The sequence below is a fragment of the Trematomus bernacchii genome, unplaced genomic scaffold, assembly GCF_902827165.1.
Source record: "Trematomus bernacchii unplaced genomic scaffold, fTreBer1.1, whole genome shotgun sequence".
NCBI lineage: Eukaryota > Metazoa > Chordata > Actinopteri > Perciformes > Nototheniidae > Trematomus > Trematomus bernacchii.
The window spans coordinates 5,750,322-5,773,321 of record NW_022988066.1 but is presented as its reverse complement, the minus strand read 5'-3'; the positions used below and the strand labels follow the sequence as shown (position 1 = coordinate 5,773,321).

At 39.8% G+C, this 23,000-nt stretch overlaps 1 protein-coding gene across 2 annotated transcripts in view; it reads left to right on the top strand.

The window, feature by feature from the left end:
- Positions 1-23,000, top strand: part of ctnna2 (catenin (cadherin-associated protein), alpha 2) — a 283,286-nt gene that overhangs the window by 46,479 nt on the left and 213,807 nt on the right. Inside the window, exons 3-6 of one of the 2 annotated variants that reach the window (XM_034120744.1) lie at positions 849-1,044; positions 4,890-5,056; positions 6,050-6,169; positions 7,630-7,896. In XM_034120744.1, the coding sequence (XP_033976635.1) occupies positions 849-1,044; positions 4,890-5,056; positions 6,050-6,169; positions 7,630-7,896 (750 nt within the window). Of the gene's footprint in view, positions 1-848; positions 1,045-4,889; positions 5,057-6,049; positions 6,170-7,629; positions 7,897-12,581; positions 12,613-23,000 lie in introns of those variants that run through there. The other variant, XM_034120745.1, reaches the window with a different exon arrangement.

Here is a 23,000-nt window from a genome sequence, read left to right as displayed (position 1 = left end):
CAACATAACCCTGCTAATGCTTACTGTACAAATGCAATTAGATCAAGGGCTCATTTGGCAGGATACAGTAGCACATCATATTATTGATTCTGTGTAGTGTAGCCTATTCAAAAGAGCTGAGATCAAAGGACGTGTCGCCCGAGGCTCATTTCAGTTACGTTTTTCGTGCGGTGAGACTGACATCTTGATGAAACGACTGTACATTACAGCACTCCTACTTAAGCAGAGGGATATTACCATTGAGTCCTGTCTAAGATGAGGCAATGCTCCTAATTGAAATGTAGTTTCTGTCACTGTAGCATTCATAATGAATTGCCTCATTATAATCATGGAAGCACTCGTTATAAAGTCATGAATAATTGTTTTCAAAGTTGTTTCCCTATGCATTCACAAAACCAACAGGAACAAATATATTCCCACCATTATAAGAACAAGTAGTTTTTCTGATAACGAAAAAACAGGAGCATGACATAGTTTTGTACAGTTGGTCATTTAAATCGAAATTTAAATACGATTCATCAAAAATAAATTATTATATTAAATAATAATGCTGCTTTATTCATTTACTATGATTTTCTCACATAAGAATACACGCAATATGTCATAAACGCATTTAAAAAATATACCTATAACTTTTTTTGTGACATTTTCAATTTACAGCTTCAATCCTAACTCTGTTCTTTATTATAATTGTCAGTCGCTGATCTCTACAAAGTGCCATAACCTCCAATGCCAGGATAACACTATCCCATTGAAAATGCCAAAAGCTGCAATATTTCACTGTTTAATTTTTTTTATATATTGTGATTGTTACTCAACCATCTGTAATGACCTTTCCTCTCTCCCAGGTGACTACCCTGGTTAACACCAGCAGCAAAGGGCCATCCAGTAAGAAGAAGGGCCGCTCCAAGAAGGCCCACGTCCTGGCAGTGTCTGTCGAGCAGGCTACCCAGAACTTTTTGGAAAAGGGTGAGCAGATTGCCAAAGACAGCCATGACCTCAAGGAAGAGCTCATTTCTGCTGTGGATGATGTCCGTAAGCAAGGTGAGTTTGTTGGATGTTCTTGTAGAGCAATGTTTGTTGTTTTACAGCTGTTGTAACTTTCTAAAGCAGCATCTATCGTCAGTAAGGTTTCCTACTTGAGGTTAGTCTCTTTTAAGGTCCTTCTGTTACCATATCCAAAGGGTTTTGTCTGGCTGTCTAACTTTTTTAATGTTTTCTGGAAACTTTTGAAAAGACACACTATTAAAGATCTGAAAATAGTAGAAAAAAAAGGTATATATTTTACATTTGGTTTTATTTACTTGAATGTCAGCACTCAAACAGCTCAGCCTAAAGTAGTAACTTGATGTACTTACTAAAAACATCTGACATCTGTCTCTCCTGTCTCTAAAACAATCTATTTTCTAAATTTCTATTACTGCTTTACATTCAAAATGTAACTGTGAACACACCTTTTTTATTAGACAAAGGTCACATAATGTGAACAATCTGTGATATATGAGGTTTATAGGGCAGACTAAAACACAAGAACACCTTTGTGATACGTTACTCACTAATACAGCCATACTGAATGTGCCAATGTGGAACATACTGAACATGAAATCGTGCAGATTGTACAGATATAATTAAGTGGATCTCAACTCAGCTGACATGATTAATATTGCTGGCACAATTTTCTGTGAGAGGACTGCAGTGCCAATGTTTTCTCGAGCATTAAAGGCTAGGCAGGGAGAGTAATTGCTCTGAAAATTGTAATATTGGAGAAAGTTTTAAGTGCTCAGTGTCAAAAATAACAAGTCAAATGTCTAAAGTTGTGTTTTTTGGACAGTTGTAGAGACAAGTGGCAAGCCTTTTAAGCCATTAAAAATAACGGCTTAGTACCCATTACTTTCGGGATATACTTGGTGCATGAACCTTCATGAATGTAATGAGCCTAATTATGGAGTTGTTTACCCTAAAGTCATGCATCGTTAAAGCTTAGACTGTCTGTGATATGATGTGCCTTGCTGAATTTTATGACATTATAGAAGCCCAGTCTCATTATACCAACAATCTGGAAATTTCATATGTTGGTTAACACTAACACTTCTGCATGAACACATCTCTTAGTTCAAAAATCATGCTCAATCTTTCCCGGGAACTCTGTCAGTTTCCAAAGTTTATTTTCTGTGCTGAGTGCAAGTCAGGGAGCCTTTATGCGAATCAGATGTTTGTCCCCAGAATGGAATTGAGATTCCCTGTTGAATAGCTTCATCAGCAAAAAGAGCAAATGGAGCTCAGCATACGGTGTGTTGTGTTGTTGCCGTATTCCTCATCCTGCACTGTCAGCTCCACTTGGCCGCCGATGCTGTTGAACACTGACTTGAATGCGTTGCTCTTTTCAGGCGTGAAATAGACTGTTGCCATACAGGTCATCACCGCAGCTGACTCAAAAAAGGAAAATATCAATCTTTCCACCTGTTTGGCATGAGATCCAAAGCCTAATGTAGGCTGTGTTTAAAAAGTTCATAGAGGAAATGTTATATCTTAAAGCCATGTTTTGAACGTGGCACTTGTGTTTGTATGTCAAAGTCAAAGTCAACTTTATTGTCAATCTTTCAGTTTGTGTGTACAGACAGAGAAATCAAAATACCGCTTCCCCCAATCCGAAAATAAAAACATGTATAAAATATTTATATCCTATATATACACAATCAACAGACACATTTATACATGTGCACACATTAAGATAAAAAAAAAAACAACAATCCATATATACAAAATAACAGTCACTTCAATATCTTTGGGAATAATAATAATAATAATAATACATTTTATTTTTAGGCGCCTTTCATGACACCCAAGGACACCGTACAATTTGTTAAAAAATAAAGAAAACGCTAATAGGCAACAAAACATGATAAAAACACAAACAGGAAACCATGGAGGAGACAATCAAGTGGACACAAATGAAACATATAATGGGGAGCACTACAGTGAGTAGGCAGATTTGAACAGGTGGGTTTTTAATTGGGATTTGAATATGGTGATTGTGTCTGACTGTCGGATGTGCGGGGGGAGGGAGTTCCAGAGTCTGGGAGCAGTGCAGCTAAAAGCCCGAGCACCCATGGTGACGAGGCGTGGGGTGGGGACGGTTAGCAGACCAGCAGAGGAGGAGCGGAGGGAGCGAGAGGGGGTGTACTCCTGAAGAAGGTCAGCCAGATAGGGGGGGGGCCAGGTTATGTAGGGCTTTGTAAGTGAGCAGTAGGTTTTTGAAGTTGATGCGGGATTGAACGGGGAGCCAGTGGAGTTGGATGAGGATGGGGGTGATGTGTTCTGAGGCCTTGGTGCCGGTGATGATCCGGGCTGCAGAGTTCTGTATGATTTGTAGATTGTTGATGAGCTTGGTGGGTATGCCTGAGAGGATGGCGTTACAGTAGTCGATGCGGGACGTGACAAATGCATTGACCATGCATTTGAATGTACATTAGTGCAATATTGAATAATTACACTGCACTCATGAATAATTACACTGCACATTGATGGCAGGACTCTGCCCTTTGAATAAAGCAATGAATAAAACCCAATACTTGGAAAAAAATGTACTTTGACCAACACTAAACTTGACAATGAACATTAATACTCCATATCTCTTAACCTTTAACTGCCATTATGAACATATGGGCAAATTGAAAAGCTCTTCTCCACAGAAGTGGGCTGCTGATGGGACTCTCTCTATATTCTCTCTTTACACACTCTTAAGCTAGGTACGATATAATTACATGTCAGGGAACACCATTTTGGTCATATCATGAAATCTATGAAGCTAGAAATATGGCATGTTGACCAGCAGACTTTAACAGAATATCTCCTTCAGCAGCAGATAGAGATGCCCCCGAATGGCACCATCAGCTTAGTAAAGGTCATTGGGAAATCAATTGTAGAACACCATTAAACATGTCATGACCTCATCATCCCAAAACACTTCAACTTGTCATGATTAAATTATAGATGCTGAATTTAGATCAAAGAGGCGTTCATTAATCACACCCTTTGTATTCAATATCTCGCCAGCTCATCACTGTGACACTACCAGCAAAAGTCTGTTTAATAACCTGCCATGTGTATGTGTGTTATCAGGGTGTGTCAGGTTGATGTTTTGATGATCTGATTAGGTGTCTGTTTCTGTCCCTTTTTACACAGTACACCAAACATTTTCTCTTTCACAAGATCTGGCCCGCTCACTCTGATAAAGACAAGACACATTGGGTTGAATAAACCATGGTGTACTGGATAAGGGTTATGTAGTGTGTTTTATTTTTGAGGGCCAACCATTAACCCACTGCCACTTTGCTGCTGACCCAGCAGGAAAACCTTTAAGTATCATTACCATATTCTCTCACCGATGGCCGGTTGTATGCAAGCATCAAAGTTACTGATAATAAATATTAAAAAGGTCATTGTAGTTGGTCCCTTTTGGACATGGAGACATGAATATGTTATTTGAGGTGAAATGGTTGAAGGAAAGTCATTACTAAACCTCTCTGCAACACATTATACACTCTCCAGTCATAATGATTCTGTAAGTTACAAGCTCATTGATTTTTGTGGTTGTGTGGGCTTGAGCAAACTCGGGAAAGCCACTTTCTGATCTATATTTTCTAACAAAAAACAGTTTTATGAGCTCTGAATTAGATTAAGGAAGTAAGCGGTGGGCCTTTAATTGGTTATATACACTCCAGAGACACATTGAAAAAACATCTTCAACTGGAGATGAGTAAAAATAAGTTGTATGCAGGTTGCACACTCAAATACACCTACTCGCACACATAATCATGTACTGTCTACTCTAAGGCAACATATAATGTCACTCTTCCACTGACAGTTCTCTCCCTGTCCTCTTGCAGGAGAGGCGATGCGTATTGCCTCGTCAGAGTTTGCTGATGACCCGTGTTCCTCTGTGAAGCGTGGCACTATGGTGAGGGCCGCCCGCGCCCTGCTCTCTGCTGTCACCCGCCTGCTCATCCTCGCTGACATGGCGGATGTCATGAGGCTGCTGGCCCACCTGAAAATTGTAAGGGCGATCATCACCTTATTTTGAATGACATCATATGTTATTTTGCAAAAGAACATAGTGTGCTTTTGTTAAGCTAGCATATTGTCCCTTATGGTTGTGTTGTGGTTGAGTAGTCAGAATACTTGATTACACATATATATATATATATATTATGCTAGAAATGACACACTCCCAAATCTTTGTTGTGATTGTATCAAGAAGACTTGAATGCAAAGTGTTTTACTGAACTAGTACGGTCAGATTTTAAAGAATGGGCTTTATGGTGTTGTGCAGTCCACATAGACAATGTATGCTTTTATCACAACCTCTGCACACATTAGCATATAGATGAGGCATAGAGGAGTATCCTGGGAACACACATCTGACTGTACTGTATGAATATCACACCATAGTGTCCTGGTGTGATTAACTACACATATCCATCCCACTCACTGACTGAGTTTTTTTAGTCCTTTTATAGTGAAAATGTCCGGCTTTGAGAAATAAGTTAATGCAGGGTGGAAAGAATGATAAGCAAGTGGTATAATCTGAAACAAACTCCGGCCTGCACGCACTTTCATTCTCACTTTGTCCCTCTCTCACAAACACATACGCTCTCAAATTCTCGAGGCCCACGGAGGAGCTTAACTTGAGCCAGTATAAGCCCTGCCATCAAAGGCCACTGAAAAGTTATCCCTCTCTCTTCTCTCTTTCCCATTACATCTGGTGTGTCACTTTCATTAGGGATTGAAAGGAGTTTAGAATCAGAAAGTAACTGCAAAAGGAAAGGAGATAGCTGAAGTGAAACACATTAAAACTGCACAACTTAACGATTATAGTGTTTTAAAACCCGGCTGCATTTAAACAGCTTTCCATTATTGTTTTTACCCCTGTAACAATTATGGCTTCGGGTTTATTACTGGAGTAAACTATATAGTACAACGCATGCTAGTTTTCAGATTCATCAAAATCGTTTTTTGGAGAGTCTGTATTTATATGTACGTGTTACAGGTGGAGGAGGCCCTGGAGGGGGTTAAGAATGCAACCAATGAGCAAGACCTGGCCAACCGCTTCAAGGAGTTTGGGAAGGAGATGGTGAAGCTTAACTATGTGGCAGCCCGGAGACAGCAGGTAACTTGAAGCCCCTTTAAAAGAAAAAGTAAAACATAACTTGCGTGTCACTTTGGGGTACAGGGAGTTCTCGTGGCAGAACACTTTTAATACTTTGTACACTTCTCTGTAGTCTGTCTTCTCACATCTTGGTGATTCCCTAACATTTGTAAGTCTTAAGTACAAAGTGCTGATGTCTCAAACTCAAACCAAGTGAGTGTGTTGATTTAAATATAGCCGTTATCAGACTTCTACAGAAAATATACGAACAAAATAAATCTGATTGAATTGCAAGTGTTCTTTGGTGTCACATTCAAACAACATATATGCATATTATATAATAATGTGCATTTATATCTGCTTTGCATTATCCGTCTAGGGTTAGTTTTCATAAACAGACACACTGCCAGTCTGCCACTATAATTTGATTAAACGATTCAAATTAAAATGTGGTTATTAGAGCAGACAAATTAACCTTATACCTGTGTCTTCAATCCATTATTGAAATAGTAGTTTTGGGGTACTGTAATCAGCATTCACAGTTAAAACACATTTAAAGTGGCTTATTTCATATAAACATTGATCATTTATGGTATATCGCTGATATGCAACACAAAGTATTATTTGGATCATTTTAGAATATTATTGCAAGTGATTAGTACTGTTTATGAGGTTGTGCAGTTAACCTTAAAATGTACATTAAGTCATGCAATGGAAAATAATGTTTTTCAGTAGCATTGAAATGAAATTCCTCTAAATCAGCAGCCTATGAGCAGCTGTGCTTACTTCACCCAGGAGGATAAGACATGAGAATGTCTTACATGCCCCCCAGTGTGACGAAAAGCTCTGAGGAGATGTCTGCCTTCAAGTGTCATGTTGGCACGTATCCACCCCGCTGAACTGTCCCTGAGCAAAGCTGAATCCCATCCAGCTGCAGGGTCACTGATCTGCTGACGCTGCACTAACCTTGTATGGTTGGAACAACACCAGTTCATCAGATGAGACACAAACGCATTCTTTTGACAGGAAATGTCTTGAACTGAGATCAGTTTATTCTCTGTTTGGCACTGTTGTGAATTAATGAGGCCACTTTTTTGTTAAGAAGAAGAAGACATGACAGGGGAGGATATACAAGCACACACACAGAGGATATACATTCACACACACATGCAGATAGGAGAAGTGGCAGAGCAGAGAGGCTGCCAGGTATCCGGTGCTAAGGGAGCAGTTTCGAGGTTAGGTGCCTTGCTCAAGGGCACCTCGGCAGTGGCCTTGGAGGTGAACTGGCACCTCTCCAGTTACCACTCAATATTTTTTTATGAACCGGCGACCCTTCGGTTCCAAGACCAAGTGCCTACAGACTGAGCCACTGCCGCCTTTTATTTATTTAATTGTTTTAATTTTTAATATGCACTCTGTCTTTTAACACTGAAACAAAATGGTGATTACTGCTTACGTGAGAACATTTATCACCTTCTCAGGAGCTGAAAGACCCCCAGTGTCGAGATGAGATGGCCGCTGCCCGTGGGGCCCTTAAGAAGAATGCCACCATGCTGTACACGGCCTCTCAGGCCTTCCTGCGCCACCCAGATGTGGCGGCCACACGTGCCAACCGAGACTACGTGTTCAAGCAGGTTCAGGAGGCCATCGGAGGCATTTCCAGCGCTGCTCAGGCCAACTCGCCCACTGATGAGAAGCACGGCCATGCCGGCATTGGAGAGCTGGCTGCTGCCCTCAATGAGTTTGATGTAAGTCAGCAAGCATGCATTTCTTCTTTAAATACTACATTTAGCACACATATTGTATGTTCAGTCTCTGAAAGCATATTCATTAGCTCTTTAAGGTCATTATTTATTAAGGAACTGTCTATCTAACACTAAACAACACACACCTAACCTCTCTTCCTCTCACACACGCACACGCACACGCACACACACACGCACACGCACACACACACACACACACACACACACACACACACACACACACACACACACACACACACACACACACACACACACACACACACACACACACACACACACACACACACACACACACACACACACACAATCGCTGTCCATAAACATGTTTTGCTGCTGCCATCTAGTGGTTATAAATTGATGGTGAACAATCTTTCCTTTACTATGTTTAAGTCTGGTAGCTTTTTTGCTGTTTGGACAATTATGTATGTATAGGTCAGGACTTTAAGATGGGTTTGGGATCAGGATCTGAAGCCCAGGCATTTGTTTCATTTCAAACACCCTCTTTAAAATGTGTTGTGATTGCAAAAGAGTCTTGTAAAATAGAAAACCAGGAGCACTCTCGGGTTAAGGAACACGTGTTTCAGTGTCAAAACAGTGCTGTGATTTTGTTTGCCATTCACTCTCTGATGCTTGATGAGAGCCAATTTGTGTCTGCCTAAACATGTAGATTTTCAGAGCATCTATAAATAGATGCTGCATCTTTGCTTTTAAGATGCCATTCAACACAACACCATTTCTTTAGGATACAATAATGTACTTCTTCCTGGTCACGTTTTATATCAGAAACACAAACATTTTCAGAGATAACCCTAACCCTACTCAGGCCTTTTTTCCATTCTTTAGCTGCAAATAAAGGCTTCTTAGTGATATTTAACTTGATAGCTTATTTATAATCGTGCAGTGTGTAGCCTAGGTAGCAGAAGCAGTTTGAACTGTTTTCACACCTGTTCATATGACTTGCTAAACATCCCTTTTCCTCACTGGGATTTAAAGTTATATCTTTCTCTAAATCCATCTAAATCTCATCTAATCTTTATATGTGTATCTTTACATGATTAAATTGGAAATGTGTTACAAACCCAATTTTATGATTAAAAATGACTGCAATTTAAGAAGACAGTGTGCAATGTGGATGCTTCTAGGTAGACATGTCTTAGGTACTTAATCTCTACATTTCATGATATGAATTGCAGTAAATGCTCTGATTTGCATCTGTTATTAAAGCAGACGAGTTTCTCACTTCTCATCTCTCCGTCATTCTGTTTATGACTAACAGATTTACCATCATTTATATTTATTTTGAGGTCCATAATGTCACATGTACTTATGTAATGCTCTGTTCAATGAACGACTTATTTAACAATTCAAATACACACCTTATCCTACTTACTCTAACAGTATGTGATTTAGTTATACATTTTCTTTGGTTATGTGTCATAGTTCCCCCCCGCTCAAACACTACAATGCTGTTTTCTTCTGGAAGGATGAGTGCAGTCTATGCAATATGTGCTGTGCTTTAGTGTTATTGATCCTTCCTGTCCCTAAGGATGCCTGTTTACAGTATGTGAGTGACCCCTTGTGGTCATGTTTGGAGATAGCAAGTTGCTAACATTTCTGACTTGCTACTGCTGTGAGAAGACATTTCACACCAGTGGTCGGCACATATATGTGTAAAAGAGAAGGTCTATATGGCCTGCGCTCACAAGATTTTATTCAGATGCTGGTTGCTAAAGTAAAAACAGAATTGGGTAAAACAGCTTTTAAATATGCTGCCCCCACTGCTTGGAATAATGTACAGAAGGAGCTGAAACTCTCAGATTTGATCACCTTTGGGGAATTCAAGTGCATCTTAAAGGACAGAGAACAAGAAACCATTGGTAGATGTGAGTGCTTGTATCCCAAAATTGAAGTCATTTGACATTTTGCCAGTTTTTAATGATTTTTAATAGTTTCTTTTATTTTGCATATTGACTGGCTATTGTGCCATTTTATTTGTGTTTTACAGCTTTATTTGTCTGCCTGTATTGTCTGTGTTTTACCTTTCTGTCATGCTGCCCTTCTTGGCCAGGTCGCTCTTGGAAAAGAGATTTTAATCTCATTGAGTCTTTACCTGGTTAAATAAAGGATATATAGAAGTGGGGTCAATCATACACATACAAGTGTAAGTCACTTACAGATAAACTTAATACCTAGTTTCTGTTGAACTTGCTCTCTTGTTATTCTGCATGAGGCTGTGGCCCAACGTAATCGATTGACTGAGTTTTTATGTAAAACAGTATGACTTTCGTACAAAAGCAAAAGACCTGCATAATTAGATTTTATTCTGCAGACAGGCAGCAGTTAAATAAGACGCCCTTTGCTTAGCCCTCTGTGCTTGCCTGATGCTGGTGCTTGTTTAATTCCTAACTTACCACAGAGACACAGACTACGGTGGATCGTCTCAGAATAGTAATGACCTGATATACTAGGCTTCTTACATGGGGACTGTGATGGGCTACATGTTTTTTGCACATGTACTTGTATTAGTGATGTGTTTGGATAGTAAAGAGCATGCACACATACAATGGTGCACAGAATGAGGTGTATATGCAAGTGTTATATAAAGATAATTGGGGCAGCTATACGCTGTTTTCCACCTAACCTCAAACTCTCACATCCTCTTTTTGTATCACTGTGCATCAACACACAAGCACTCACATTTTCAGTTTGTTGTTGGATGATTGTGTTTATCTGTTTTGGGGGGCTGCTCCCTGCCTTAAGTCAGCCATGACTCTTTTAATATGATGCTGGTTTCAGTATTTTTGTTTATTTTTTGTTCACAATGTGTTGTATGATGGTGTTCATTTCATTGACTAGATATGGACAAGTTATTTGCCAAACAGGTGTCATCCCATATTGGTTTTGACTCTTTCATTCTCAATTTATTTAACAGTGTTATTTAGACTAGAGCATCTTTCGCACAGATATTACAGGACATTAAGTCACAGAAGAATGTAGATGCTTGTCTAAGCCGTCATAATAATTTACATGCGTTTCAGACATACTGAGGAATGAATAATTCCGATCATACTGTATAAAAGCATTCCTTTTTGCGCAGACTGAAGAAAAGGACACAGAGAACCTTTCATCTGCTCTATTTCAAAGCCAAGAATGTGTAATCATCTGTAAAAACAGCACGGACAAATCAGTAAGAATAGATCGCCCGCTATGTGGATTTCTTTCCATCTTTAATTAGAGAAAACACCCTGAGGACACTGTATGCTTTGAAGGAATATTGTGGCTCATATGCCAGTATAATACTAAATAACAAGGATTTTGAGAGCATTGCCTCAACTGCTCCTGAACATGTACAGTCCGTGACACGAAAGGTCAGACACAATTTTTAAATGCAGCGCTCAGATGCGTGTCTATAGCTGGATTGAAAGGGCAGCTTATGAATAAGACAAGGAAAGGGGATGACCTCATCTATTTTCTTTTTTTTACTGACATGCAGAATTAGTTTGGAAAGCGTCACCGAAGGACACTGAGGTACAATATCTATTAAGAGAGAAAGGGGAGGTCAACATCAGTTTGAGTTCACTTAATTTCAATGTCGCTTGGCATATAACAACCTCCTCCACCTTTAACTTTAGAGAGGTCGTCATCAATATATCCCAATCATTTCTATTTAAAATTCTGTGTACCTGTCAATATTTTTCTTGAAACATTTACTTCAATATAAGCAACTAGTCTATAATAAAGATAATATAGCATTTTAAAAACCTGTGTTGAATAACAAATTGGTATTTTTTTTAATATAGTCAAACAGTAAATACTACAAAGGATGTTTCTAGATCACCCATGATCTGTTAAACCATTTCTCACAGGACATAACTGTTGATATGTTTTGTTATATGAGCAGTTAGTTAAGACATAAGCTCATTTTCATTATTAATGTCAGTTAACGCATAATGCCATCATATAATAGCCAGTGCTTATTAGTTAACATCACCAACATTCATTTAATTTTGTCCAAGCGCTACTCTTGACTGATTAAGGTGAAATGTTGCAATAACAGTTGACAGTGACAGATTTAACAGTCTGGAAATATGTTTTAGTATTAGGTCACAGTCTGGGTTTTGGTAAAGGCGGCATAGAATTTGAGGATGGCCACCTTTTAAATTCACTATGCAGGAAAAGCCCTGTCATGTTAAAATGAAAGTCTTTATTTTGGTTTTCTGAGCTCAGTGGGAGGACAGATGGAGTCAGTGCCCTGTGGGTATGTGGGTAAAGACACACTGTGGTGCACAGCTTTTTAGGTCACAGTACACATACACACTGTAGCAATTATATTAGTTGTAAAGAACAAGTAAGAGTTATTAATTTGACGTAGCACATATTGCAGATAATATATTTTTCAAATTGTAGGAAGATGTGTTTCTGAAGACGACTCATCTTCATTAGTGAGCATTGACATGCAGGCAGGAAACAGAAATAATGTAGCTCTTTCCCTCTCACCTTGTAACCACCGAGCACATTTGAATATGCAAAAGATCTGTCTTTGTAAGCCTGTCATTCTACCGCTTTGAGCCTCCTTATCTTTGTACAGTCAAAAGCAAGACCTATCTGATACAGCCTTTTAAAACTGTGACACTGTTGGTCTCTCACACTTATTTGAAGTGTCACACACAAAGACCTCCGCCTGTGAGCAGCAGCAAAGTGAGTACTTCTAATGGACCTTTTTTTCTGAAGAAATACAATACACTTTGACTCAGGTAATGTAACTGAGCCTAGGAACCATGCCAATACAAGTATACATTACAAAGGTATTTACTTTGATACCTCTGCTGCTGATACCTACCTTAGATGAGTCAAGGACAGCAGGGAGAAGATAGGGATGGCGTCTTTTAACATAATTGTGATTGCATCAAAATGATTATTCTGTCCTCACCGCTTTTTCTCTCTCAACCAGCAAATTACATTTTCCTCTTTCTGAGCAGGGATAGACTATTGCATTGTACACATGTCAACGTTTTTTTTTGTCAATTTTGGCCGAGCCCTGTGTTCTTTGTGTGTCACATCTGTTTTGTCTGGCTCAATGCAAACAGGTGGTCAAAGGTGCAGCTTTTCAAATACATAAGCCTCATATTTGAAGCATACAGTATATTCATAACATGACCAGCAGATGGCAGTGTTTAATTACTCTCAACACTTGTCCATCCTTTCCCTCTTTTAATTCCCCTCCCTCTCTCTTTTCCATTTTTATCCTTTTTCCTGCAAGTCCTTAGAAACAGAGATTTTCAGTCAGGCTCATTCTCCACTCAGAGCAGTCTGCATTACCTTGTATGGTTGTGTGCTATTAATGAGAAGGAAGCTATCGTCTGATGATGCAACGGTCTAAGATCCTTGAATCAAGCTTTGTCAAAAAATAATTCAGTGTTAAAATTCGCCAGATCCAGCCTTACACATTTGACCCCTCAGCCCACATGCGTAGGATATTAATGATTTCCTTTCTTCCACAAGCCTGCAAAGAGAGCACGACGCAGTTAGCACTTCTCTGTTGTTCCTTTTCCCATCCACACCCATTTGTCTGATCCCAACTCTCACACACCTGCAGCTATCCGACATAACAACTCAAGAGAATGGTTATAGTTGATGTGAATGTATTGTAAACACACACACACACAAGCGCAGACACACACCAAAAAACACATTTCATTCACACAAAGTGCAGACATGCATACACTAGTAGAACACAGCTTTGAGCCTGCGGCAGAGATCCAAGTCGCACCGGATCATTTTTACCACGTTTTTTGTTTCCATCTGCTTGTCCTCTACCTCTCTCTTCTTTTTCAGGGCGTTATTTACACAGCAGCTTTCTCACTCCCCCTCACCTCTCTGTCTTCTCTTCCCTCTCTCTCCCTCTGTTCTCATTGTGTGATGTGTCTTGAACCAACAGAGGTGTTTGAAATGCTTACATGCATACTCTGAGCCAATTTGGTGGCAGCATTGTATTTTCATGCAGAACTCATACTCTATATATTGCAGGGCCTGTAGTCACACTGCACAAGCATATGCCGGTCCTCTCTGCATACATTATAGGCTAACTATAACCGGATTTACTTGCTAGCTCAGGGATAGTGCGCAAGCCAGTCCTTTGAATCTCACTGTGGCAAGCATTGCTTCCAAGTGTAAGTCGCTTTCCAAATGCTGCATGCGTCCTCCATCTGTGCAGTGACAGTCAATTGACCATGTTTATGTTTATGGGATGACGCACTGAGAGACCTCTTGAAATACAGCCGATGTGAATTCCAATTAACATTATAGACATCAGACCAGTGAAGAGCAGCTGATCTTTTTGTCTTGTATTTGTTATCTGCAAAATGCCTGCTTTATGAAAATATAATTCTGCTTTCGGGAGTTTGTTTTCGTTTTTTTCTATTGCCAACAAGATGGACTTCCGTCTTTTGTTCATGAGCAGCATGCAAGATAGACGGGCTCTTCATCCTTGCGTGTGCACAGTGACTACCCAGCGATGACCTTTTCGCTGGCTTCGTTTGTGTATGAGACGCTGCTGAGCCAACCTCTGAGAAACTGTGGCTGGAGAGCAACCCTGCTCTAATGTATGTAGATGTATTCCTAACTGAGAGATAGCTTTCTTGGTAATTGCTATATCAATCTGTGCACTTCTATCCTTGCTGTCTCATTTCAGTCTCTCTTCTTTCTCTCCCTCTTTCCTCTTCCTCTCCTGCACACATGCTCAGGCACATTCAGCTTTCTTCCTCCGCATTGTCTCTCCTTCCCCCGATTTTCTCTCTCCTTGACTCACATTGATTCAGTGCTTGAACATGTGGGTGTTCAACACATTCTGTAGTTGCCTTGCGAGAAACTAACAGAGGGGAAACCGTATATCCTGAATCTTGCACCAACTGATACTTTCTGGGGAAGGTCACAAACATGTAAAGACACGCACAGACCCCAAGCATTAATAACATCATCGAACACAACACCAAGTGGCAGTGTTATTGACAAGTACCCTGTTGTGTTCAATAAAACTCCACTCCCTCTGTCATTTTCACCTTGGCTAAGCCATGTGTTAGCCCAGAGGCTACACCTCTAAAGTATGACATCCTCTGCCTGCTGATTGAAACACTGCCTCATTCTCCATGGGCAGATGCACCTGTCAAGAGAAATATGAATAGGGGAACTAAGCTGAAGTAATGGGACATGACCAGAGAGATAGAGAAGTATTGGTTTGTTTGTTGCTGTACAGTAATTAGCCACTGGCTGTCTCGTCTTGGTGCCAATAAGGCATGGGAGAGAAGCAGGAGAGTGGGGAGGGGTCCTTGGTTAATTTGACTCAGAGATCCATACTAGTTACAGTTGGTGCTTATACATTTGGATCCATTGTGATCAGCGACTCCAGTTTCTATTTCCAAAAAGCTCAGTTTGCATCTTTCTGGGATTACTCAGCTCTTCTTGTTCATCTCCAGTTATAGATTTAGTCATGTTAGATTAGACTGACTGATGTTCTGCCAAGCCACTTGAATCAGTTTGAATTTACATGAATTGATGATCCAAACAACACAGTGAAAGTACTTTACATTTATCATAATGCATCTGATGGTTTATCATACCAACTCAAGTCAACTCGTATTTTCAAGGTTGGATTTAATTTATCTCTGTTAGGGTGCTTTTCTTGGCTCACATGCTTATGTAGAAGGAACACAATAATTAACGAAGACCATTCTAAGCCATCTCTACATGTATGGACCAAATCAAAAGGGAACGATAACCAACATTTGTTTTTCTTCCATGCTCTCGCTGCATATAATTCTTGGGAATTGATTTCTGAGTAGGTGCAACAAATTACTTTTTAAAAAATGTTTTAAAGGTACCTTGCCTTCCATTCAAGGTCTTCTCTGTAGGAGCCCAACTGCCAGCTTGCCCACTCAGCTCTGTGCAATCTCATGGCTGCGGGGGCATGCTGGCTCTTGCACATACGGTCCATGTGCTGTATGCCATCACACAGACTCACACACACAAACACACACATATACCCACATCAGGCTGTTTGCATTGACATAAAGTGCACAGTTTTGCCCATAGGAGCAAAGGTTAAGGTAGGCCTCTGGTCAAATGTGTTTCATATTAAACAAGTAAATGCAAAAGCAGGAAAGCAAGCCTCAGAGACAGTATCTCTGCTTAGGGCCAATATCTCTGTCCCTGCCAGCCACACAGCGCTATATTATATTGCAAAAGGTTTTGATTTAGATTTTCTGAAATTCAATATGTCTACCCACGCATGGTCTTGCACTATCTCTGACCAATAATATGGGCATGCAGACATATACACACAAGCATAGAGTCCTTTTATGGTGGCTAGTTTTCTACAAAGAAAAGAGTCCTTGTGCATTTGATACTGAACAAAATATAATACATGAGCTGCTTGGAGGATTTTCATATTGCTTAGCAAAGTTCCCTACCTAAGTTTAAATGTATAGGATTGGACATTACTTTCAGTTTTTTCTAAATAATTCTTCATATGTACAGTAGTGTAAACATTTTAGAGGACCTAAACAAATATCAAAATCCTCATAGCTTCCATTATTTCAGTTCTTTACTTTATGAAAATCCATCGCATACTGTACATGTAGCAACCTTTTTAAGTATGCTTAGTGGTATTTAAGACAAGACAGGGTTTTTTCTTATAAGACCTATACACCGTAGGCTTATAGGGGGTGTATTGTATGTTAGGGGATGGATGAGACCTCAGGCCTTGGAGATTTACCAGACATATATTAAAGAAATACAATTCCCAGGAGTTTAGGCAGTTTAAAAACTTTAATTTAGAGTGAGTTGACTTAAGTTACCTCTGGAAGTTGTGAGTCGGGAGATGTACAGGGAAATACGTAGCTAAGATGAGATAGAAAGTTAAAGTGGACCTATCATGCTATATTTGAATAATATAGTGTAGGACCATACCTATATAAGGCATATTTATACTTTTTCTTTTTCAAAATACCAAACAGATCATGCATTTTAGCCATGCCTCATTTTGCTCAATTTGACAATTTCTAGCAGATTCTGTGAGAACAGCATCATCTACTGGCCTGGCATATGTACTACAGCGTCTCCAGCGCTTTCGAACGGCAATGGCCGTGGCTGTCTCCTCCTGATTGGTGGAGTTGGCCCAATAGCCGTAGCGCCACCGTCCTGACGTCAGGACAGTGTTCAAATCTGGATCAGTTTTTATCAGATCCGTTGCAGCCCCTTTTTTAGAGATTTGGGTATGGAGGAAAATAGAGAGGGTTGTGTTTTCTGACACTTGGTGAGTTCCCTGGAACACCGGGGACACATATTCATGTATAAAAGACGTACAAAAGTGCATTTTGCATGATAGGTCCCATTTAAACTTTATAGGGTTGTCAGATCTAGAGAAAACTGTTATTATTTTCAGTTTGCTTTGGTAAAGAAATTATTGTCAATATCGACTGGAATGATAATCAAACGTTGTTTGCTTTTATTAAAACATCATCAAAATAAAATGTCTCTTCACTGGAGTGGAAGTTTAAGCGGCCAAAGGAAGCATAGCTACTCTTGTCTTCCAGGGTAACGCACTGGGCTTGCATTTTCATCCCAAACAGGCAGTCATAAACAAATCTCAAGCAGCTCAGCTAGGAATCCGACAGGCAAGGGAAGCCAACCAATAGCAATACTACATGTTTGAATAGTTCAGCACTCAGAAACTCTAATTTCCCCCTGTGGCTTCCAGAACGGAAGATATGCCCCATATCCCTGATCTATGTTTGGAAGAAGCACTAATGCACCAGTGAAGTTGCTAAGATGAGTATAGCTTTGTTGACAGGCCAATTTAGCTGTCATTTTCAGATAATGTACTGTTGCATGGCACTAAGTACATCCGTATAAAGATATGATTCAGAGCCCAGCACTCCCAGATCCCTAACCAAGCCACTTCCCCTCCTCTTATTCTTTTTAGTTTTCCAACTAACAATTTCAGAGACTGAAAGTTGGTGTTCCTTATATGGATGAGTGAGCTTTTGTAAAATGATGCTTAGAAGTAGTGTGCTTCATCAGACAAAACCCAACTGAAAACACAAACTTCCCTGAAGGACAAGGAGTTTTGACAATCTCAAAGTTCAACACTGTGAGTTCATGATGTTCTTTTATAAGTTTAAAGGGAAACACTACTCAAATCATAACTTAACAAAGTTGTGATTTTTGTCTGACGAATGTTCTCCTCTCATCAGCATTGCTTTCATTGTCAAGAATTGCAATGAAATTGACTGCTCTCTTTCATCCTCTTGCTTTGCCGGCATTATGTCTTCATCGTGTTAGTTCCACATCTTTTGCCTTCATCCCCTTTCCGGTCTTTTAAATCTTATAATGGTGCCTACTAACGCATCCACAGTTTGTTATTGATGTAGTGTGCAGTTCAGCCTCAATGGCATCCAATAGCAAACATGTTTTGGCTGAAGGTTCTCAGCGTCTTCTTCATCTTTCAAAAGAGAAACTTTTGTTTGAAAATGATTCTGCCTCTCTTCCAAGACCACTGGCTGCCTGTTCCCCATCCCCCACCGCCTCTCCACACCGAGGTAAAAACCCAGTTGCCTTCGTCACCAGTGGATGCTCTGTTGATAAATCTCATTTAGCAAATCAACCCAAACAAATCATTGAACATCAAACAAATGACTGTAAATCTTGAGTTAAACACCATGATGTAATTTGCCTGTGTGAAAATAGTGTGCGGTTTCACTGATCCAATGCTTTCATGCTTTGCAAATAAGAAAGTAAGTGATGTAGAACATTGTATGTTTAAATTCACTGCCAGACTTGTCCTTTGTACCAGCACTCATTACTATTAACTGCAGGTTCAGTGGGATGTCTTGGTCGTTCAGTCTGGCAGTAAAAATGATATGGGCATGTTTCATGCTTAGCTGCTGCTTATATTTCTGCCATTGCAACTTGTGTTATTCCCTGTTATATCAAATTTCATTTCATAGATAGCTGACAGCTCTGTTAAGTTAGAAAGTTACTTTTAATTGTTTGCCTGTGGGCAGATGTTTAAGGTGCTCTGTGGAGTTATGTTACAAACAAACACAAGTTGTGTGTACATGCCTCGTTACTTACTCACATTGTATGTATCCTTCAGGTCTAACACACGCGTTCATGCATTACTTTCCTCATACAATATGTGTGAATCAGATGTTTCAAGCATTTTATCGTTCTATTGAATTGTTTATATTCCAGTTAAAATTCACATTTAAGTTATTTTTATATCATATGCACAACAATTACATAGAAGCATTTGTTGGAATTAAAAATATTACATTTCAAGCTCCCAACAAGTTTAAGGTCTATAAAGAATAAAAAGATTGCGAGTAAAATAGAGCAAGTTATAAAAGGGATACGATATAAAAATAACCCAAGTAAAACAGCTACATAAGTCGGTAATTGTAAATAAATGATCTAAATGTAAACCTAAATATAGTGAATGTATGGTCTGGCCTGTAGGGTGTAGCGCTCCCTGAGCCTGGTGCTCAGACCGGATGCTGCCGTACCGTCTGCCAGGCGGCAGCAGGCAGAACATTTGTGGCTGGAGTGATTAGGCTCTTTGATAATCCTTTTTGGCTTCCTTCCTGCACCGCTGGGCGTAGAATGTTCTCCATGGATGGCAGCTCCATCCTGGTGCTGTGCAGTCTTCACCACCCTCTAAAGAGTCTTATGGTTGAGGGCGGTTGCTCTGCCACGCCAGGCGGTGAAGCAGGTGGTCGGGATACTATCGGAAGATGAAACTATAAAAGTAGTCAATCATGGTAATCCTTGTCTTATATCTAGCAGTGTTATTCCTTCCTGTTTTTGCTACTGCCTTGCTTTTACTCCAGGTCAAACCCTCCAAAGTAATCCTTTTTAATAGAAAGCTACATAATGCATATGGTTAATTTAATATAAAATCATAAATGAACAACAAACAGCATACATTGAGTTTAACATACAACAATAGCAAAACAAATATGAGAGTACAAAATAATAAGAGGAAAGGTTGAAATGCTGTTGCTCAGGTATCAATTAATTTAAGCATAAGAGGGTTATACATGCATTAAAGATAGAGGGGCAGAGGGATGGAGGGGTTGTTACAAAGCTGTTCCATTAGTCACAGCCTTGATCATTGTGAAGTTACTTTTGAGTTTTCTGATGTGGAGAAAGCAGGGTGAGTAGAGGCACTTTACTGGAGTAAACTGGAGTACCTTTGTATAAAGTGTTGACTATTTTATCTGTCTGGGGCTTTTTCCTAATTTGACTCTGTTAGAGAGGGTTTTCTTTCCAGCAAAGTGACTGCTCCTTCTATCTACAACGACAAGAATGAGAACAATATTACACTGACCTATAGCTACATCGACCAACACTATACAACACATCAAATCCAGGTTGGAACATATGGATTCTTCCTTTTGCTTTTCTGCTGCACGTACAGTAGAAACTCTATATTTTCCTTGGTGAGGCAATGCTTTTGTGAAGTCCCAGAAGCCATTGTACGGAGTGTGAATTTGGAGAGCAACTGTTTGGAAGAAAGGGGCAAGGCTGCTGGGTCATGGAGGGACAGAGGCAGTGCCACAATGATTTATTTTGAGGCATGGCAGTGAGTGAGGGTTGGGGTTATCATTTTGCTATACAGAATTGAAAAAGCAGAACATGAAATGAGAACTGTATTCATATTCAAATCAAGACAATTCCCCATGTGCCTGCACGGTTTTCAATTATAGAGGATATGTATATTTATGTCTGCTCCAATGGAAACTGGACAGGGACACTCAATGCTGTTGTTAAGATGAGCATCTCAAGTATCTGGGGTGTTATTCTGCTGACAGTCTGATGAAGAATACGTACATTACAAATATAAATGATACATGCATAGAGTGCTCTTTGATGCATCAGCACCAATATACTCTACGGCATTGGGTATATTACACAAATTGTTCCTTATTGTATCTGACAATTGTGTTTATTTCAAAACACCAGCAGAAGAGGAGAGACATGCTGCCAGTGCAGTGGTAGCAGAAGGTGATGGAAAAACATCCTGCAAATAAGAGATTCATTAAATCAGCAGTGGGAAATGTTCTGTACTCGTCAATGTTCCCACTCTCACTTCCAGCCCACCAGGACAAGTCCTAGTACTCCGTATTGTGAGACCGACCCTGTCAGCCCCAGGGCATGTTAGTAAAAACCTGGAGCCCTGACTCCTTTAACATGACTGTCAAACGTCTCTCTCTCCTCACTTCTGTTCTTTCCTGTGTTTCTCAGCTTCTCTTCAGTCTTTCAAGAGCAGTGCCTTTGTATCTCCTTCAGTAACACATCAAATGGAATACAAACAACAACAATACGTATCATAATTGGAACAGTGTGATATTTTCCATATTGCCCATAACAATATCCCTGGAGGGATTCAGTATAGATGATACTTTATTATTTATATTCAAAAATCATTAACACAGCAACACATTTTGTAGTACATTATTGTGATTTGTCATAGACTGCAGTAGGCTATTTGTTCGTTTTGTGCGAGGGATTATAACACAATGCTGCCTTTATGAGTGACTTGACTATCTGATTTGGGATTCACCAACATGCTTGATTCTCAAACCAGTAATGCGGCAGCAAAAATGTATTTTCATCTTGATGTAAATGTAGTCTCTGAATAGCAATTTGTGTGTGAGTTCATATTTGACAAACATAATATTGTCTTGTTTTACTTCTCACTGTAATTGGGTTTGGGACTGCTACTGTAAGTGACTGCTTTTAAGTTGGATTAGTTACCAGTTGTCAGATGGTGTAAATATTAAGTTCTAACGACATTGATCAAGAGAACTGTGTGTAATTCAGTAATGCATTCACTTTGAGTAAGCACTTACATTAACAGTTGGTGAAACCACATCTAGAGACCTCTGTTTCTTGTAGTCTAACCAGCATTTCAACCGCAGGCCCTTACAGTGTTAGACATGCACATACATTAATCATGTGTGATGCCCTATCCCATAACTGTCCATCATTAATATATACCGTTGTGCTGTGACAGCTACACTAAATGTAAAAGCCTTTTTTGTTTACTGTTACTGCATGTCTGATATCACAACAGACAATATACGGAGTCATGGCAACACCTCTGGCGTGTGTGTGTACCTTGGTCTGCCCTGGTCACTATGGACATTGAGACACGTTGCAGCACTGTGGGTGGGCTTAATCTTCATTAAGAGGCAGGGGCATCAGTCTGACTCACTGATACAGAGCGGATGAGAGGGTCTACTCAAGATCCTGCTGAGTAATTAGTAAAGTCCTTTTCTCTCCAACCCTTTTCTCCTCAGATAGCCCCATAGGGCACTGGGAAGGACAAATAAACACACATTTAAATGTTAATTACATCTTTATATCCCTCCAATTTGAATGACTTTGTCATACCTGCAGTAAACAGGGGTTAATATACGGGGATTAGCAACTGAGATATGATGGCTATAATTACCCCCACATCCGCAACCTCTGTGGCATATATCTCGCTTAAGGCCCTTTTTAAGTTTGGAAGTAGCTAATTTGTAGTCCTTAAAAAATGTGACCCAATTTTCCAACGTCTTCACATTTTGCTGTTTCAACATCAGCTCCACTGCCTCAGCCAGGAATGAACTGCCACGCTATCTACTATCCCTGCACTCCTTTTTCTATGGCCATTCAAGAATCACCTGAGTGCAAGAACTCTGGCGTCAACATCTGCCTGTTTTGTGCACTGTGCAGCTCGAGGCAGGGGCATTATACCCAACATCCCCCAGCCCCTACACTCCAAGATCATACAATCAAATATAATGCCCCTCTCATTATTGTTTAGACAGTCACTGCCCGGAGTTAATACCAGCCCAGAAAAGCCCGGCTGATGTCACGCAAGTGGACGACTGCATCTGTATAATATACAGATTTTATGTATATGAAAGGAAATGAGCTTTGGAAACAGTCAACTTTATATTTACTCATAACAGTTCATGTTTGCAGAGGTTTTCTTTTGTGGGTGAGTTTGAGCTAGAGGAGGAACAGAAAATGAAATA